We start from the raw sequence: 20407 nt of genomic DNA, 5'->3' as shown, positions 1-20407 counted from the left end.
CATATGTTATATGTAGTTGTAATATTGTTGACTAAAATATATAACTGTTTCTGTGACTTGATCAATATTGCGTCTCTTTAATTTTATTGACACTAATTTGCTGCAGTTTGTATTAGTGGGCCCAAAAATTCATAATACTGATAAGTCTGCACATTTCATAGCAGGATGTTAAACTTACTTAACATAGACAATTGACTACATATGCTCCACTCCGTCATGAAATACAAATTAGTACTATTTAATTCTATTAATTTATATATAATAATGTGACAAGACACAAATTATGTCAACGTATCAAGTGTTAGACAGTGATGATTTGATTGTGATTAATGAATCCCTATTTTAATCATTGGATACACCTGTGTAGTGGTCCAATGATTTAATCCCATAATAATCTAGGCTCATCTTGGGTGTAGAAATAATTGGTGCTGTGATAATTTCCATAATGCTGGACAACTCTAGTAAAATCCAGTACTTTACAAATTTGTAAGTTTAGCAACATCAAACCAGGCATTGCATATAATTACCAAGCAGATATTCAAATTGGCAACTATCCCGTCTCATGATGGTGACTTGTAGGCAGCCCTGATTTTTCACCCAACAGCACATTAGTTCAGGTCATTAAGGATCTGATTTAGAGTTTGGTGGGTGGAGTACAGTGCGTCAGGGTAGGGAAGGAAATTAACTCTACCACCGGGATGAACTACTGCCCACCAAATTTGGAGTGGACTGCCGGTCATCAGTTTACTTGAAGGAAAATGCCATCACAGTGGTTCATTTCAATTAATTAAAATTTTGCTGGACAGCTGCTGTTCCTTTTGACAGCCATTAACTATGCTTTTAATTCTATTTCTGTTTTTCCCCAAAAAATGTTGAAAAACAAAAAGCTAATGACCCCTACAACCTGGGAGTAAAATTACAAGTCCCATCATGATTAGTCTCATTAGCTTGCAAACTAGGCAGAGGTAAAAATCTCTAATGTAAAATGGACCAGTTGACAAATATGTTCACGAGGGTGAATGAAGCATCTCGTTTTCATTAATAATAATTGAGGGCCAATGACATGAAATGAATGGTCAGCATCTAGTGTAAAGTGAGTTACGGTTCTTTGTAAATTTAACTTTTTGTTTGAACACATTTTGGCCCTTACCTTTGCCTACATCAGAGTCATAACACACATCAACAACAAAACACCATAAAGATATATATCAAAAACTGTTAAGTCCATTAGACAGCTTTGCATGTGTAAAAAAAAAAGGCTAGTGTCAATCGAGACGGGATGATCTGGGTAATCTGCAACCTAATAGTAAAGGGTATTCAATAGATATATTGGATGTACATGATCAATGTTCCCTCTAATTATCTTTCTCTGTGTGCAGTAACAACATGTTTGTGTGCACACATTTCCTGACTGTGTGCACAATGGAGAGTTGTGATGAGCCAATGTGGAGTGATCATAGGCAGTGTGCTACTATGAGTGATGGCAGTCGCAGCAGTGCATGGCCAGGCAGAAGGCAAAATAACACTATACACGGTCAAATAACAATAGTAACACCATTTAATTGCAAACATTATAAAGACTGCTGCAGAGGTGCTCTAGTGTTCAATAACTGGGAAGATGTATCAGTGAGTTAAATGGTAGCCACTGACATAAATGCTGATCTGCAGTGCTCGAGTCTAGGTAGGCTAATTTACGGCCTGATTAGAGCTCAGCAGATGTGTCACAAATGTGACGGCTATCCCATTTTCTGTATTACAAGTGCATCTTAAGCTATAGTACTTGTAATTTGGCGGACGGGTTATCTGTCACATTTTTGATGGAGTAACCTGCCCACCGAACTTTAAATCAGGCCTCTAATCTTTAATGTACAGCACTAATAAATGGTAGGACTATGGTATCTAGCTACTCTCAAATGAAATTGCATGGTATGTGAAGAGTAAGTTCTGGAAGAGAAGTATTGGCTTATTACTGCATAAACCCGATGCTACAACTGTATAAAACTGACCCTACTGATCATTTTAGAGTGGGAACCTCATGGTGTTTGCACCAGGTCATTGTATTTGTTTTTTTTTTCCCTTTCAAAATCAGAAAAGAGACTGACTCTCTGCACATTGACAAATCAGGCACCGAAGGAACCTCACAACAACTCCTAGAAATATAGGGGCAGATTTATGAGCCCCTTGCGCCACTTTTGCGTCACTTTTCCCATTTTAAAAGTGACGCAAAAGTGGCGCAAGGGGCTCATAAATCTGCCCCATAATGTCCAAAGACACCACAAACAGTTACAACATTTGTCTGCAAAAGAGGCTAAGCAGTGGTTGAATAAAATAAGGCATGTAGGTGCTTATATGAGGTTCAGGCATGTCGATGCATGCACGGAGTACATTTTAGGTCTAGCTCAGGCCAGCTTTAGCTGACTCGCAAACCTCATGTAAAAAAATCATAAATAAAAATACATAGTCATCAAATCGTGTCAATTATTCTGAATGTGAACAAACCCAGAGTTCTCAATTAAGGTATCCCTCATGGCAAAATGCTTTCTTCTTTTTATTCAATATCTACATTCACACTCTGGCCCAGTTGTTGAAGAACTGATCTCTGGGGCTGTGAGGTAGCAATCTAATAATTCTTTCCTAGTGCAGAGTCTTCTGTGATTCTCAGGATGTCACAGATCTGCTTGAAATTAGATGCAGCAAAGACTGACCTAACAATTATTCCTGAGGGCACAGACGCCCCGGATTCTCTGGCCTGGCCTTCAATAATGGACCCCTACCCTCCTTTAGCACAGCAATCTATTATTTGGGAACCTATCCTGATGCTAACTTATATTTTGCCCTCATGCTTCCAAGATTGTATGCATATATTTTTTCCATTTGAAAGCTACATGAAACATTCTGCCAGTCGCACATAATAGATTTCATGCTACTCTGATCAATGCACATGCTCGTTCTCTCTACGATTATGGCAATGTGACTCTTATCAAACGGTGATACATCCCTGAAACAACGTGGCTGTCTGTTTGATTTGCAAGATTCCAAAATATTTCACCTTTCTTAAAATAATTGCATTAGCTTACAGTCCGCATAGAGCTGTTTTTCAACACTTCCCACATTTTATTGCATGTTAATTGTGCTGGGACAGGCACCCCCTGAGTTGAAGGTCGAATGATAAGATTCTTCTTACGATTCCTAGAACTGTCACCCTCGGCAACAGTGCCTTCTCATTTGCAGGCAGTAGGAATAATACTTCTCTACCCTAATCCATTAATTTGAAATCTTTACTTAACACTCTTGAAAAGTACTTATTCTGAAATTAGCTCTGTCACTGTCACTACGGCTAGGTTATTATAGTACCAAGAAAGTTCGGTGTACTGGTTCTGTATAAGTAATCTTTACCTAGCAAAGCATACTTTCGGGCATATGTACAAGCCCCTATCGCCACCACAGCATCACTTTTTCGGACGTTGTGGTGGCGATAGGGGCTTAGCCTTATTTACAAGGTAGCGTTAAGCCACTTAATGTGCCTTAAAGCTGCCTTGTAAATACAATTAATAATTATCAACAACCTGGGCAACCCTGAAACCTGAACCAGGGGCAAACAATACTAAAATCCTAACAAAGGTTCAAGTTCATGCAACAAAGAATGTACAAGGGCAACGCACATAGGAGGCAGTGCCAAAATGAAGACCAGAGAAAACCTGGTCTTAACTTGGCGAAACGAGGAGAAATACTTGATTTCTCCTCGTTTTTGCGTTTTCCATGTGTACTGCCTTGTGCAGCACACATGAAAAAAGCCAAATGCCATGGATTGTTTATGTACAGGAAGGTCCCCATTCCTGTACATAAACAATCTGTAAAAATAATGCCATTTTGTGACTTTCATGTGTGCTGCATGTAGCAGCATGTAGCAGCACATGTAAAAGTGACAAAATGGCATTTTAGGATTGTTGATGGGCAGGAAGGGACACCTCTCTACACATAAACAAGCCTCCCCTGCACGCAGACACCCTTGCAGACACCCTTGCACTGTGGTGCATGGGTGCCTGCGTTGGCGCTACACTGCTAAGTGTTACCGCTAGTGCAGGGGAAAGCGCAAGGCTGCACCATTGCCTTATAAATATGGTGCAGCCTTGCATTTCTGAAGTGGCGGAGTGAGGCGTTGAGCCATGATGGCTCCGCCACTTCCTCGTACAAATGCCCCTTTGAATTTTAAACATACCTCTTCATCAGTTGGTCTGTTTGGCTCTTAGTCATGTTATTACCCACCACAGCGTTCAGCAAAGGGCAATGGGTCAGCCCACTGTAACCACTAATCTCCTGCAATGTGACTGGCCTCATTTTGCCTGTTCACATGTGCATATCTACTTCAAAAGAATGATGTTTCACTGACAGGGCTCGTGCATCAATATATTTTTCTTCACCAATACTTTTTATTTTAATTTCATTATCTTGTTTTTAAATCCGTTTGTGCTTAAAATAGACATTCACGTTGTTGCTTTTCAAACGCAATAGTCTCTAAGAATCATATTTTCCCATTATCTACATAACAACTGGAAATGGTCTCTACACCTGTACTATGTACACATGGCTACTAGGAAATACTACTACTGCTCAATTAAATGTAGCACATGCAATTGCATTTGGGTGTAATTTACATATATTTACATATATTTGTTTCAAATTAGCCATTACATCAGCTCGCCAAGGACAGATTTTTTTGGTTTTCTTGTCTTTTTAAAATTATGTTTTTTTTTGGTTTTTTTAATTTATAGATTTTCATATTATAACAACCATGTAAAATCGGCATTATTTTCACATAGTTACAGAATACATAGCAGCATGTTGATACAGCATCATATATCTCAGGAATGATAGTGGACCGCAAATCCTAGTAAAGAAATATGCAAGAGGTACATTAGCATCATACAAGACGTCATTATTCATTAGTTATGGTTAACATATACGCAGTGAATGGACCCCAAATGTCACGAGGTCTGGAAGCACTAGGCAGTTCTTCCGCATAGTAGGTAAGTTGGTCTCGACAGTATGCTATATCCCTTAACCAGTGTACTGTTTTAGGCGCAGGTCTACCATCCCAGTGAAGAGAGACCCTGCTTTACGCCAGTAGTAGCGCTATAGCTACTAGTTTCCAATTGATAGCTTTAAGTTTAAACACATTTCGTAACAAGCAAACAGTCATATTACATTCTATTTTTTCACCCACCATCTCCGTTAATGCCACCGTGACTTTCCCCCAGAAGTCAGCTACTTTTTGACAGTTCCATGCCAAGTGTTGAAAATCAGCATTATCGGCACCACATCTCTTACAGCAGTGTGAGTCCCTCAGGCAATACTTGTAGAGTTGTGCTGGTGTATAGTACATTTGGTGGACATATTTATAGTGTATAAGTCTAAGATTTCCGTTTGCAGCAAATTGACCTGTTAATTTACAACATACTGCCCATTCGTCCTCTGTCAGCGGTTGGGGCAAAATAGCGTTCCATTTAACGATGGGGCCCACACTAACAGCCACCTCATCCATCTGGGAAGCTTTATACAAGCAAGTAACTAGCCTACTCTGAGTTTGCGTAGTATGAATACGTTGCAGGGCACTCAAAGTTGGTGGTTCGTCAGGGAAACATGGGTATAACGTCCGCATTGCAGCACGTAGTCTACTGTTTATGAATGTCAACATGACAGACCCTTCCCTGTCCCCTACACAACCCTGAAGATGAATAAATTTCATGCTAGGATATATTTCCCCATGGTGTGTGCCCCTGCATTGTGTGTGCATAGCCTTTAGGGAGCCCATTTCACTCGTCACAGATATCGCCATAAGATGGACCAGCGGCATTGCCGGCGCATACAATGGTAGCCTCTGTGCGCGCTTCCCCAATTCCCTCCAAGCATGAGACGTACATAGCACCGTATCCACTTCATCCCTTTCTAAGGCTGTGGTGTTATTAACAATCATAGCTTTGAGTGGTATTGGATGAACCGCCCCCGCCTCTACCGCAACATGTGGTGTGTATGGTGGAGCATTTTGCCAGTAAAAGGTGTATTGTGCTTTTGCGCACAGAAAATATAATTGCATATGTGGCACCGTAAACCCACCCATCTCGTATGGCAACGTCAATGTCTCCCATTTAACGTGCGTTTGTTTACCTCCCCAGGCTAGCGTAATCAGCAATGTGCGTAGTGCACTAAAAAAATGTTGCGTTAAATTAATGGGAATAGTGGCAAACAAGTATAAAAATTTCGGCAGGACCACCATTTTGATCAAGGCTACTCTATCTGCAAACGTTAAAGGTATCCAAATCCATCTGGATACTTGCTCCTCAAGCCGAGATATTGATATGCCATAATTTGTGCGTATAATGATCTGTGGGTCTTTATGTATCCAGACACCCAAGTATTTTACTGGGTCTATACTCCATTCTAACGGGTAACCCAATTCAACTTGCGTTGTGCTCTCTGTCAAAGACAGCACAACTGATTTACTCCAATTAATTCCAAGGCCCGAATGACACTCAAATCGAACATATTCTCTGATGAGTTGTTCCAGATATATCGCTGGCTCGTGCACATACATGACTATGTCGTTTGCGTACATGGACACCGCTAATGGCCGCTGGAGGAAACACAGTGCCGCCTGTGCATGTCGCTGTCTCAGTATAAAGGTCAGCGGTTCCAACACTACCACAAATAATAAAGGTGAGAGAGGGCAGCCTTGCCTCGTCCCGTGCCGAATTTGAAATGTGTCAGATGTCCGCCCATTAATAAGCACACGGGCCACTGGATCCGTATATAACAACTTGATCCAATTGGTGTAAATGTATGACACTCCCATACGATGTAACACTGCGAACATATATCGCCAAGAAATAGAATCAAATACCTTTGCAGCGTCCAATAGGACTGTCGCTGCAGGTAGTGTAGGCTCTAGTAGATGCATTACTGCAAAGAGCGTCCTTAAATTATGCGCCGTGTAGCGTGTAGGGATGAACCCCCGACTGATCAGGCAACACCATGACAGGTAATAGTAATCTCAGCCTGGTTGGTAGCACTTTTGCTAAAATCTTGACATCGGTATTCATTAGTGACAATGGCCTATAAGATTCACATCTATCAGGTGCTTTTCCTGGCTTCAATAAGGCTATAATTATCGCCTCGCGGAGCGAGTCTTGAAGATGTTGCTGCTCGTAGGCTTCATCAAACATAGCATGAAGGTGTGGCATCAGTATGTCAAAGTATTCCTTATAAAACTCCACTGGGAGCCTGTCTGTGCCTGTAGCCTTGCCGTTAGGCAGAGCAGTTATAGCGTCACGTATTTCATCAATCGTTAGTGGGTGCATCAGAAAGTCTTGTTGGCCCTTCGACTAAAAACCAAGGCTATATCTTCTAAGTATTGTGTTATGTCATCTTCGTCAGCGGTTTGTCTACTGTTATACATGGATTTGTAGTAGCACAACGATGTAAGAATACCTTTTGTGTTGCAATGATTAGTATCACCCTCTGTAATCGATTGCACCATATAATTTTTCGCCCATGGCTCAGTTATCCTGGTGGCCAAGGCCCGTCCCGGACTGCCTCCCTCACCGTAGTATCTAGCTGTCCAGCACCTTGACATATGCTTCATCTCTAGGTCCGCCAGATCATTATATTCAGTGATTTTTCATCATATTGAAGCCAGCGTAGCGCCATCTGATGTACTTTCATAATGTCGTTTTAGGAGTACTAGTTCTTGTTCAAGCCGGTTCATGTATCCCCGTAGTGATTTAAGTACCCCAGCCTGTAGGCCTATGCACGCTCCACGTATCATTACTTTAAATGCTTCCCATAATGTGCCCAGACTTTGTACTGACCCAGCATTTTCAGTAAAATTATTTTCAATGGCTTCCCGCACCCCCTCTCGGAACACCTGATCATGCAGCGCGGTGGATTGCAATCTCCATTGGAGCCGTGGCAGCGTGTACGTGCGTGTGAGCATTGTGAGCAACGACGGGGAGTGATTGGAAAGCGTGCGAGGCAAGTGCGTAACCTTAGTGATGCATGAGTTTACATCACTTGTAGTCAGCCAATAGTCAAGCCGCGACCATGATTGATGAGTGTAGGAGTAACATGTGCCCTCCCGCACCTCCGGGTGGCTCAACCTCCATATATCTATTAGAAACAAATCTTGCATGCCATTCCTAATGGCCTGTGCAGCTTTCTTTATTGTGCGTTCTGCATTGGAGTGTCGGTCCAATGCAGGGTTTAATATTACATTAAAATACCCCCGCAGATGATCGCAGTTGGCGGTAAGCCATGTATTTTACTCCACAGTGTCTCTTAGAATCCAGGTTCGCTATATTAGGCCCATATATATTGACCATGGTCAATAACATACCGCACAGTTTCCTCTGCAGTATTATATCTATATCCTCATGCAAACTTACAAACAGGATTTGTTTAAATTAAAATCATAACTCCTCTCACATACGAGGAGTAGGAAGATGTCAATCGTACTCCAGCCCACCTAGTGGCTACCGCTGCTGCAGCATGTTTGGTAAGGTGAGTTTCCTGCAATAACGCCACTTGGACGTTATGACGGTCCAGGTAAGTTATCACTTGCCTCGTTTTCTTCGGATTGTTGAGACCTCTGACATTCCACGTTACCCAGGTTAGTTTACCATCCCCAGTTGTCATCATTCCTACATGATATCAATGTATTCATTATAAACACTGTATTGTTTCTCGCTCATGCATGTTGTCCTCAGTCCATGTATTCTGCATTGTACATTAATATATCTGAACAGTCCCAAAAATAAGCCCCCCTCCCACATCAGCATCCTAATTATGCTAAGGATCCCCAAGACACTGAACACAAAAAACAAAGTAAACCCCTCATCCCACTGTAAGCGGCTAACCTGCTCACAGTATATAGCCCCAACCATGAACAGTGTGGGTCGTACCCTCTTGGAGGACACTAGCTGCCCGCTGACCCCCTCGATGTAGTAAGGGGGGTCAGAGCTTGTCTCCCAGCTCTTCTCATAACAATGTAATTTAGAAATGTTTACACAGAAAAGACCCTGTATGACCACAATGTCAACGTTGCGTGTGAACCCTGCATTTAAGCTATCATCACACCCATTATAGTTTCTAACACAGAACCCATCCGCATTTCCTGCCTCGGATCTCAAGTAGATGATACTTTGCATTGGTCAGACACCTTTGGAACAACCTTTTGAACCATACAGAAGCGGTCAAGAGTTTTGTTGAAGTGTCGCTTCCGAATAACAGATTTACCAGTACTCACGTACCCCTGCCACCTGGCCCTGCATCCGCATGGCGTTGCTCATGTTCAGTCTTATGTTCAATCCGAGGCAACTCTGGCCACGTAATCTTCCCACTGTACCTTATCCCTTATGCAGAATAACTCATATCCTGAACCTGTAGCAATACCTTATATAGGAGTCGCAGTGTCTTAAGACTTCAGAGTCATAATAACCCATGACTATACATATAGAAAAAATTATGAACAATAGTACCAGTCTGGACAGGCATGTAACCTTGTATGTTAATTTTCATTGTCCGCGTTGTCACCGGCCATTCCAGATGTTTTTTGTCACTCCAGTTGCTTTATAAACTGCATAGCGTCTTTGGGGGTTGTGAAGATCCTGGGCTTACTACCATGTATTTTGAGTCGCGCTGGGTACAGCATGGCGTATTGTAGTTTCATTGCTTGCAATTTCGTATTGATTTGCTGAAATTACCGCCGGGCTTGTTGCACTGCTGTCGTAAAGTCCGGGAATAGTGCGACCTCCATCCCCTGGTACTTGGTAGTGCCCAATTCCCGTGCAAGTCGTAGCGCCACGTCTCTGTCGTAATAATTGAGAAGTTTGGCAATTATCGGGCATGGGGGTGCCCCCGGGACAGGGCGTGGGGCAAGGGAGCGATGTGCCCTATCCAAAACCAGCATGTTAGAAAAGTGTTCCGCACCCAGCATATTTTTGAGCATGTCCTCTATGTAGAGCTCCATTTTACCTGTGTTGGTGGACTCAGGCACCCCTGTAATACGTAGGTTATTATGCCGGGACCTGGCCTCCAGGTCCTCGTTTTTAGCCTGTATCACCCCTAGCAGTTTCTCCATCTGGGTACAGGACTCTGTGCTGGTCTCTACCTTGTCTTCTGTGTTGGAGATGCGTTGCTCCGCTTCCGTTATGCGCACTCCATGCTTGTCCAGATTAGCCGTCATAGTATACATGCGGAGATTTAGGTTATCAATTTTTCTATCAATTGTGTATAGGCTCTGCTGCATGGCCAGCATCATGCGTTCCAGTTTGCTGCTACCGCCAGCCTCCCGATCCATTTCAGTGTCCGATGTTGTCAGCGTTTGCGATTTTTTAAGGCGTTTGGAATCGAACGAAAGTTTGGACTGCAGCTGTTTATCAGGCTTGCCCATCTTCCCGCCTGCCGCTCACCGCCGAGCGCCGTGTTACACACCCTGGATTGCAGGACTAGGACACCCAACACGATCTCAGTGTCCCCACAGTCGCCAGAGGCTGGGCAGGTGACTCGCCGCGCTGTCTCCACGTGATGAGATATAAGTAAGCCACCACACCGCAGCTGAGCCAGAAGGATGCGACTTTTCCAGAATCCCCACGGTGCAGTTAATCCCTGACCATGCGTTGCTCAGTCCAATTATCCCTTACGGACTGGCAGCTGTTCGCACCACATGCATTTCACGGCGCTAATGACCCAAATCCAAGGCTCAGTACGGTCAAAAGGGTTTCCAGGCCACGGATGTAGTGCACACTCCCCACATGCTCATCACTTCCAACAAGGACGATTCCCCAGTTCACTAACCTGCTCAGTTATAACTGCAGTGTTCAAGCTGTTCGCCGGTGTCAGTTCAGGTCCCCAAAATGGCCTCAGTGAGGCCGGTCAGTGTGCAGGGATATCTCTACTGGTAGGCAACGTTGTTAGCATTAGCAGTTCTGCAGCACCCAAACTTTAAGTTTCGTAGCAAATGTTCAGCACAAGTTTTGGGAAGCACCGCCCCCACCTCCTGGGCCGTACGAGCGCGCAGCCAGCAAACGCTGAAGGCGCACCAATCCGACAATGTCCCAAATGCCTTAATGTGGGAAGCGATCGTCCGGTCACTGTCTCTGCGCTTTGCTTGCTGGTTCGTGCTGAGACTTTGTACGGCGCTCTAGGTGCTGCCGCACCCAGTCCTCAAGCCCACCGCACCTTCAGACTTTTCACGGTCACCACGCCACTCCGAGTGTGGTGCAATGCAGCCGATCAGTACCTCTTGCACCTCCCGGCGCAGATGTCGCATTGACACATCGCTAGTTAGGCTCTTCACCAGGTTTCACGGTAGTCAGCAGTCCGCGGGCGCTGCCATTTTGTCGCCGGTGATTTAAGATCAGCGTTCGTGGCTTAAAACATTCACGATGATCGCCGCACTTGTATCAACTAGTTCAGTGCAGGCAAGGGGGCCGAAATCACCTTGGCAGGTCACAGGATGGCTGTGAGAAATACAGGATTATGTCCGGATAAAGGCCCCGACCAGCAGAGCTGCACTAATGTGCAGCCATCTTGCTTCGGGCTCACTAGAGCCCCCCCTTAAAATAATGTTCTTATTGTTCTCCGACTTAGTCAGTTATGTTTATGTATATTTATAAGGAAAACTGATCAACATGTTTGAATTTGTAAAATGTTAAAATTTCTCCATTTAGAAATAGTGCCAGATTTAACCATGTTCATAGGACCACTGTTAGAGAGAGCTGAGAGAAACAACAGATGTGTTGAAGACAAAATGTTTTTTTTGGAGCAATTTGTGTACCAGAACTTGCACCGGCCTCACTGTACCATCAGAGGGTGATTTGGGCTCACTTACAGGAGAGTTCAATGTTGCCAAGCAGGGGGTCAGTACCTGCATTGCAAAGGCACACTGTTCAAACATTTGTTTATCTTTGGGGAAGCCGGATAAGGGGTTAGAGACAGTCCTACATAAGCATAGAACCATCCAAGTGCAGTGTCTGAGCGCCTTAGTTTAATGGAATTAATAGCCCATTTCAGGTCGATAATTGCTTTGTGGTCCAGATTGACATTTAAATGCGTGCTCTCAGACTGTTTGTGCACAGTAGGAAGGCAACATGTGTGCGGGTGCACAAGTGCGCACCTAAGAGGGAGCATAATACATGATGAGGTTTATGGCATGGCCTCTTGATTTTAACTCAGCAGGAGTCACACGGCGAAAAAAGCAACAGTTGTTGAGGACAATTTACAATCATGCTTTCATCACACGCTTCAGAAGCAGCATTGGCTTTCTATAGACAAAGGCAATTACCTAACAGTACTCTGTTGGACCTGTGATCCGTAGGGTGGTCTTTCCCCAATCGTGTTGCCTGCTTACCTCCTCTTGTTGCTATATCTTTTTGTTGGCATCAGGACTCTGAGGACTTAACCACTCCTAACCAGTGCTAAAGTACATGTGCTTCTCCCCTAAACATGGTGACACTGGTGTATACATGATTAGCATATTTAATTTACGTACAAGTCACTTGTATAGTGGTGTACCATATACCAAGGTCCTGCAATCTAACAGCTACTAGTGGGCCTGCAGCACTGGTTGTGCCACTCACATAGTTGCCTTTCAAAACTGTCTCAGGCCTGCCATTGAAAGGCTTGTGTGTGCAGTTCACTGCCACTTCAACCTGGCATTTAAAACCACTTTCCAAGCCTTAAACTCCCCTTCTATTACACATAAGTCACCCCTAACGAAGGCTCTAGGTAGCCCTAAGGACAGGGTGCTTAGGGTGTATGCAAAAGGAAGGGCATGTACTTGTAAGTCCTGCTAGTGACAAAAAGCTAAAGTCATAGTTCACTACAGTGAGGCCTACTCTTCTCATAGGCTAGCATTGGGAATTCTTAAATATATTTCAAAGCTGTAACTCTTGATTAGAAAGGAGTGGCTGCATCATTTTTCATATCTTTGGAATAGTAATGAGAAATCCTTTTTAAGGCAACGAAGGATTTAACATTACTATTTTAGCAATGCCATTTTTAGAAAGTGGAAATAACTCTCTCAACTCTTAACTTAGCTCTATGTGCCTTTCAACCTGTCTCTAATACACGTCTGGGGTAGGTGACAGCTATAATTTGTGCATTCCCTCTAGACAGTCACAAACACAGGAAAGGAGGGTGACACAGAGAACTCATCTGCATTCTGATAGCTCTTCCTGGTCAGGAAGAGAGGGGGAGCTGACACTTACACCTGAAAAGGCAGTGTCCTCTTTCCCATACAAAGAACTCATTGCCCCCTCACAGATAGCCTGGCAGACAGGGCTTGGACGAAAGTGCATTTTGAGGGCCTGCTTTGAAGTCAACCCCCACTTCAAAGGCATATTTGGGTATAAGTACTAGGGCTCTGACCCTACCAAGACAGTACACTACTCGACCTGTGAAAAACTCAGCTCGACTGCTGCTGTGTAAGAGTGGTGCAGAGTGGAAGAGGTGTGGCGCAGCGGCCAGTGTTCCTGACTGCGAACCACGGGGTTCACTATTCGATCCCCGGCAGCGGCAGCAGGTTAGCCCAGCACCATGTGACTTTGGGCAATAGCTCGCTTAATCTTCCCAACGACCCCCAGCGCCGGAACACCTCTCCGGAGGTAGCTGTGTGCTTTACAAAGGCTGGTATTTCATATTTCATTTCAAGAACTGCTTTTCCGTGCTGCCCTGCTGCCTGCTGATCTCTGTCCTGTTGAGTACAAGTACTAGACCCATCTCATTTGAACCCAGAGAGACTCCAAAGGCTTGCCCTCTTTTCTGGGCCTTTGAAGATGTCCTTCAACTCTGCAACAGTACCTGGACTCTGCCATCTGCGAGTCCTTCCCTGCCAAGTTGTGCCAATTTAGTCCCAGGTACTGGAGAGGTGAATTCTGCTGTCCAGAACAATCAAAATTGGTGCAGTGGCAACTTTGCGGTGATCAAAACCGATGCATTGCCCTTCGACGCAAAGGCAGGAGCCGATTGACAACATTGACTTGATGGACTGCACGGTTCGATGCCAAAGGACGGCTTGGCTCCACGATGACGTAGCGCTTGCATCATAAAGGCTTTCACTGATGAAGCCTTTATCGACTGCATGGATTGGTGCTGAAGCTTCACCTACATCCACGACATCAACGACTGGGCGCCTCCTAGACTCCTCGCATCGAGTCTACAACATCAACGCTTGCTTCTTCCAAGGTACATTTTTCAGCGGTACCTGCGTGAGTCGTGTAGCCGGCTTGCCCTCCAGCGCAGTTGGCCTGAACTTTGAATTTACCCCAGTCCAGCACAACCTCAAGTAACCCCAAAGTGCTATTTGACTCCAAGTACTAGATTTTGATTTCATCATTAATAATTCATAACTCCAGTTCTATTTATTAGATTATTGTTATTTTGATCTTGTTTTACTCGTACAATTATTCTCTATTTTTCTAAATCTGTGTGGAGTATATTTGTGGTGTTTTCAGTGTGTTACTGTGTGTGTGTGTGTTGCACAAATACTTTTCACATTTCCTCTTTAGATAATCCTGAGTGCTGTGTGCCAAGCTACCTGAGGGTGAGCACAAGTTATCTTTTAGTGTGTATCTAGCCTACCTTGACTAGGAGTGTGGACCCTGCTTGGACCACGGCGGTCTTGCCAAGCATATTACTGCCTCCAAACTGCTTCACCATTGCCAGGGAACGGTGGTTCCCTGGCGGAGTCAGCAGTGCCAAAGTGACACGATTGCCAAGGTCATGATGTGGTGGCCAGAAGACCACCACCCAACCACGAGTCTGAGGACTTCCAGACTCATAATTAGGCCGTAACTGTTTGCCTTCCCTGACTTTGGGAAGTCAATTAGACAAATCGCATGTATAAAGCTGTGTGACTTCTTGTGCGCCAGGTTATGTCAGGAGTGATCAGTGGGTTGAGTGTGGGCATCATTTACAATGGCAAAATAGGTATTCTTTGCACCTTTGGGGCTTCATCTCAAGTGGCGAAGTAGTACCAGTGGGGCCAGTAATGGAAGTTACTGCCAAATCAGGGCTGTAAGTCTTACGGAAATATCCAACCACTTTGCCCGCTAAAAGCCGGCAAAATGTCTGGGTGAAATGCGGAGAAAAAGAGGAAAAACTCTGTGGGATTTGGATGTAGTATATTTAATTCATGCTGTGATTCTCCATTTCTCAGGCAAGTCCAAAAGACCAACTCATGACCATGAGGTATTTCCTCCCCCACTAAAATTAGTGATGCCCACGGTATTAGTACTGGAAAATCTGGGGAGGAGGGCCTTATTTGCATGGGTGACACAAAAGGGCACGCAGGTAAGAGCACTCGATTCAAAAGAAGAAGAAAATATATGCAAATAACTATTCATGCATTTCTGTTTATTAATGAAAATTCTTCAAATGTTTTTCAGGTCTTCTGACATCCCTTCGGAAATCCAAGAAGAAAATGGTATTAAATATAGATTCCGACTTTTTGCGAAGCACTGACATTCTAAGAGTAAAAGAAACAGATAGCACGAATTGGTATACTTTTAAAACGATAAAGGAATGACAATGTTTTAATCTAACAACTAGTAATTTGCCATCCCATTTGAAAAATGTTGTCTTAATTCTCTGTACTCATCAGCTCTGCTATTTAGCCAGGATGGCTCTAAGATGCTGCCCCGAATATGGCTCTAAGAAGACTCTTTCTGCAGAGGCAAGGAAGTGAGTGGAACACTTCATCGTGAGCTCACACTTTACTTTAGTAACTAAAGATCAGTCCTCTAACTGAGGCTGATTTTAGACCAGGAACTCAAAAATACCCACACACAAATAAATGTCCACTAGCATACCACTCCCCTTATCATGGTACTATAATGAACAAACGTTTAAGTGAAGAAGACACAGTGCACCAAATAGGCACGGTATTTGATACAGTTTTGTGTGAACACGTGATTAGTGTGTGCTTGTGGATGTAGGTGGATAAATGCCTTAATAGGGGCTTACCCACTTGCTCTCCTTACACGGATCTATATCCAGCCCCCGAGCATCAACATACACCATATGAGTGATGGTCATTGCATACTGGATGGTACAGGATGCCATGATATACGTTAAAAATAGTAGTCCTAGTTGGGCGGGCTGCTCTGATGCAAATTATGAGACATAGTTATAGGACATGAGGTGGCGCATGGCTTTACTGTAAATGTTCCGGGCGGTGGGGTACACTGTTTAGAGTTATATATATATGTTTTTATTTATTTGCTCATGGTTTAACTCTGTTTGCAACGACAGTATGACATGGACTCGCAACTAGTGCTTGTAAAAACTGATGATGCTAGAAATAAGGAATGCCACAAATGTATTGATTGTTTACGCAATGCTTTAATTCGTATAGTGACATAACTACGTATAACTGTACTGTATACAAGGATTATAGCAACAATAATAATAAAAACAAAGTTAAACAAAAATAAATAGGGGCTTAGCCACAGGGAGACAGGAATGTGATTTTATTGTTTCCACAGATGAAGACTTTAATGGTTATGTTCTCGCCATAACAAACACGTGCCCATACATGAGTTGCAGAATAGACCTTACTGGAACCTTAACCTTAAAATATATCATGCGTCTCACTTTACTGACACATAAAGAAAAGATAAGGTTAAAATAGGGAAAGGACAGTGGGGTCAATTCAGTCCGGAAGAATGAAAAATAGCTGTGACCATTCAGGCATTTGATTAGAGGCAGAAACATGTTGACCAATCTTTATAGGCATATAAAGTCATAACACACCAAGCCTATTATCTTATCTCACGGTAATAAGAGAGTCAACAATTACAACTATTAACCAATCAGACAAAGCATTTTTTTTTCAGCAATAAGACCGGATGACACTCAACATAAAAATCATAGCCACCCTGCATCATCAAAACCAAAAAGAGAGAGCTCTTAGAGAGCGCACATAGAGACATCAGTTATTGGTTAGGAGTGACCCAACATGATGAAGCATGCCACCTAGTGTTGGAAAGGGATATGCACCCCTTTTAAAGAAGTAAAAAAAGATGTGGACTCGTCAAACTAGCCGGAATCATAACAAAAGAGCCCTGGCAACCTTTGGCCCTGGCAACCTTTAATTTCACATTACCATTTTGAAGAATGTAGCAATAGCCAAAAAATATCCCAGGACTGTGACAGATTGTCTTGATTAGTTATTACACCCCTTTCCTGAATTTAAATGATTAACAGTTGTAAAAATCATATTTAACAATGGAGCCCTTAATTGTGTTCTTCTACTTGTGAATTTACATAAAAAGTCCAGTCCGCTGCTTTCCATAAAAGGAGCAGAGACATGCTGGCCAAGGCGCCTGATGAGCAGGAGTAAACCTTTGCCAAAGGAGCAGCTGTTGTGGGAGGGAATCCGTTGATTTACATGACTCCACCAAATACAGATGATTGGCAGTTTGTGACTGTGTAAGAGAGGGACTGTTATGCTTTCATTCTTTTGAGCTGGTTTGTAACACTAATGCCCACACCCAGTGGCATATCAAGGATGCCATGGACAATATTGCAAGCATGGATGATGGGTGCTTAAACCCAGCATCAAACATATACAAAACACTAAGAGCCAGATTTATCAACGGATTGCATTGCCCTTGCTTCATGCACGGCGACCCAAGGGCAACACAATCCTTAAGTCAGATTTGCCAAGCCATGCAATGCCACCTTCTGTGACCTTGCATTGCTTGGTAAATCTGGAGTAACACAAGGCAACGCAAGTCGCTGCTTGTGTTTCTCTGCGCCATGAAGGTGTTACATGGGTGGAGTGCAGGTGTTTCCATGCATCCACTCATACTTTTTGACACATTCCCTGATTTACCAAGACTAATAAACTTGGGAATGGGTCAAAATTGAATGCCTTCCCGAGAGAGGCTCAACAAGAGGACATATCTTTATTTTTCCTTCTTGTTTCTTCTTTGTAAGTGTGCTGCATTTTGCAGCATATTTAGACAGAGGAAAACGATTCTAAGAATTGTTTTTTTGCTAGAAGGTGTTCCTTCCTGCACAAAAACAATCCTGTCTGCAACGTAGGCACCTTTGCCCAATGGCTCCAGCCGGGTGCCTGCGTTTGCGCTAGGCAGCACATATTGCACTAGAGCAGTGAGAGAGCAGGAATGCGCCATATCTTGGTAAATATGGCGCATTCCTGACCTCTACGTTTGACGCAGCGCAGCAAGTTATCTTGCTGGATTAAGCGGCATCAAATAATGGTAAATATGGCCCTCAGTAACAACAACCACAGCAAAAAACTCATCTGCCCATCACAAAATAAATATAAATGCAAGAAATCTTTCTTGCTGCTCAATTTTCAGCCACCTACTGTAAAAATGTGGTCGGAAATATGGAGTTCTGCTACAAAAGAAAATAGCTCTCCTGTCCTGTCTCAATTCAAGATATGGACCCTAGACAAACACTTCTGGACACGAGAAAAACGTTTGAAGTTGGCCTGTTAATTTCAGACAAATGGCGGAACTTTAATAAATTAACTGGTACTATTCATCATATGTTATTCAACTCTCCGACACAAAAACCCTTCTGGGCATGAATTGAGAAAGCCATAAATAAGATATTTCATGCAAGTACCTTCCTAAACTTTTCGAGTATATCTCTGAGTCCGTAGTCCATTGCACCCACTCCTAATATGATTGGCCATGACCTATGGCTCTACTCCTAACAATGGGAATCAAAAGTATACTATACAACTGGATATCATACAATAGTCTATTCTTCAGATACATGGTGGGCATGGGTTTATTTCACTAGCAGTGAAGACAATATTATATTTACCGGAACATTAGCCCACATGGATCAGACAAACTTTGAAATAAACTAGATTTGTACATGCAAAAAATGAAAATCCGCAGGAACTTTAAACCTTAAACTGCATAGAATTACCCTTCACTGATCAATAATCCTAGGAAGCTTGTTTCCGGTCCAGGGAAGGCATGGCTTGGCAGTTCGGGCTGGACTGTTCCCATGAGGCTCAGGGTCGGACTGATTTGTATATGGCCATGTCTGAACTGGGGTGGCAGAGTGGGCTAAAGAACGGTGATGGATCAAACCCAGATCTGTTGACTGGGTGTGAGTGTTTGATTGGTTCTGATGCTCCTTCCATCACCACCCCCTTTTGTACCGCAATAATCTTACTATGCAGTAGCCCATGTCCTGAAAATCTCATTTGAAGACTGTATCCAAATAAGAGACTTTAGAGCGATCTAACACAGCTCTGCAGGGTTTTCAATTATAACCACAATTTTCCTCAAAGATATCGCTATTGCTATCAATCCTTAATGCTATGGGTCATCCCCTTCCTTTCTGTTTCTGTAGGATGCATGATATTTAGTTATATGGAGAATCCTCACTAGTCAAACCATTTTTCCACTGTTATAGACTTTTGCAAATATGTAAAGTACATGCACTTCTCAGCATTGCACTATTATAATGAATGGAGTGTTTCCTTTCTCTTTTGAAAACCTTTCCAATAAAAATCTTTGAAAACAACAAGGCCTGCATTGTCTATGTCTGGAGAAATCTTGCAAATTGTGTCTTGATGAGAATGGCACCTGAAATATTCCTAGATAGTGAGAGGAGATACAGTGATCATGAACAGCAGATGATCTGCCATCTCATACACAAGGTCTCCACAGAAATCCTGGCAAATAGTTGTTGAACTCTCAATTTATTTAAGCAATCCATGCTCTCAGTCACAGTATAACGTAACATGTATTTGTAATACACATGTTTACCCGAAAGGGTATCTTGGCAGTGAATAACAGATGTTTATTGTCACTCAACTGTACTTATTTAATCAATCTCAGAAGGATGAAAGTCTGAGCAAACTCACCGAGATTTGAACCTGTGACCAGGAGGTCAAACACAAGCCCCTACAGTGGAAGCATTAGTCTACTAAGCCATCAGACCTGGCTGTGAATAGATACATTCTGAACAGTAAAGGGTTCTGGCCCATAATCAGCAAGGCTAGGTCAATACTATATCGTGACAACAACACAATTGCCAATACTGATATTTACTATGCAAATGACTACTACCAATCACACATGACACTCATAGTGACTGAAAGAAGGTAAATGATTTCTTTTTCTTTTTAAGTGTCTCTAACAATTCAATTTCATCAAGAATCACTTTATTGGTTCATGTTATTATTTCAATGAACAATCTCAACAATTTTGTTTGAACCACATTAACTTACAAACGTGTAAGATATTGATCATAGGTCACATGTATGACAAGACATTACTAATCACATTTAAACAACACATTTTAGTACGTGAACAAGCTCAAGTTCGAAAGGAAATTTTCGTAGACAATAGCATTA

At 43.0% G+C, this 20407-nt stretch overlaps 1 protein-coding gene across 1 annotated transcript in view; it reads left to right on the top strand.

Annotated features, from left to right (window-relative positions):
• LOC146855060 (dihydrofolate reductase-like) overlaps positions 1-19564 on the top strand; it is a 198543-nt gene extending 178979 nt beyond the window's left edge. Inside the window, exon 7 of the mRNA XM_085652544.1 lies at positions 15441-19564. Within this exon, the coding sequence (XP_085508670.1) occupies positions 15441-15516 (76 nt within the window). The 3' untranslated portion in view covers positions 15517-19564. The remainder of the gene's footprint in view (positions 1-15440) is intronic.
• Positions 19565-20407: the final 843 nt, after the last annotated feature.

Source organism: Triturus cristatus, chromosome 4_1 (assembly GCF_964204655.1).
Source record: "Triturus cristatus chromosome 4_1, aTriCri1.1, whole genome shotgun sequence".
NCBI lineage: Eukaryota > Metazoa > Chordata > Amphibia > Caudata > Salamandridae > Triturus > Triturus cristatus.
This window is presented reverse-complemented; position numbering and strand designations above follow the sequence as displayed.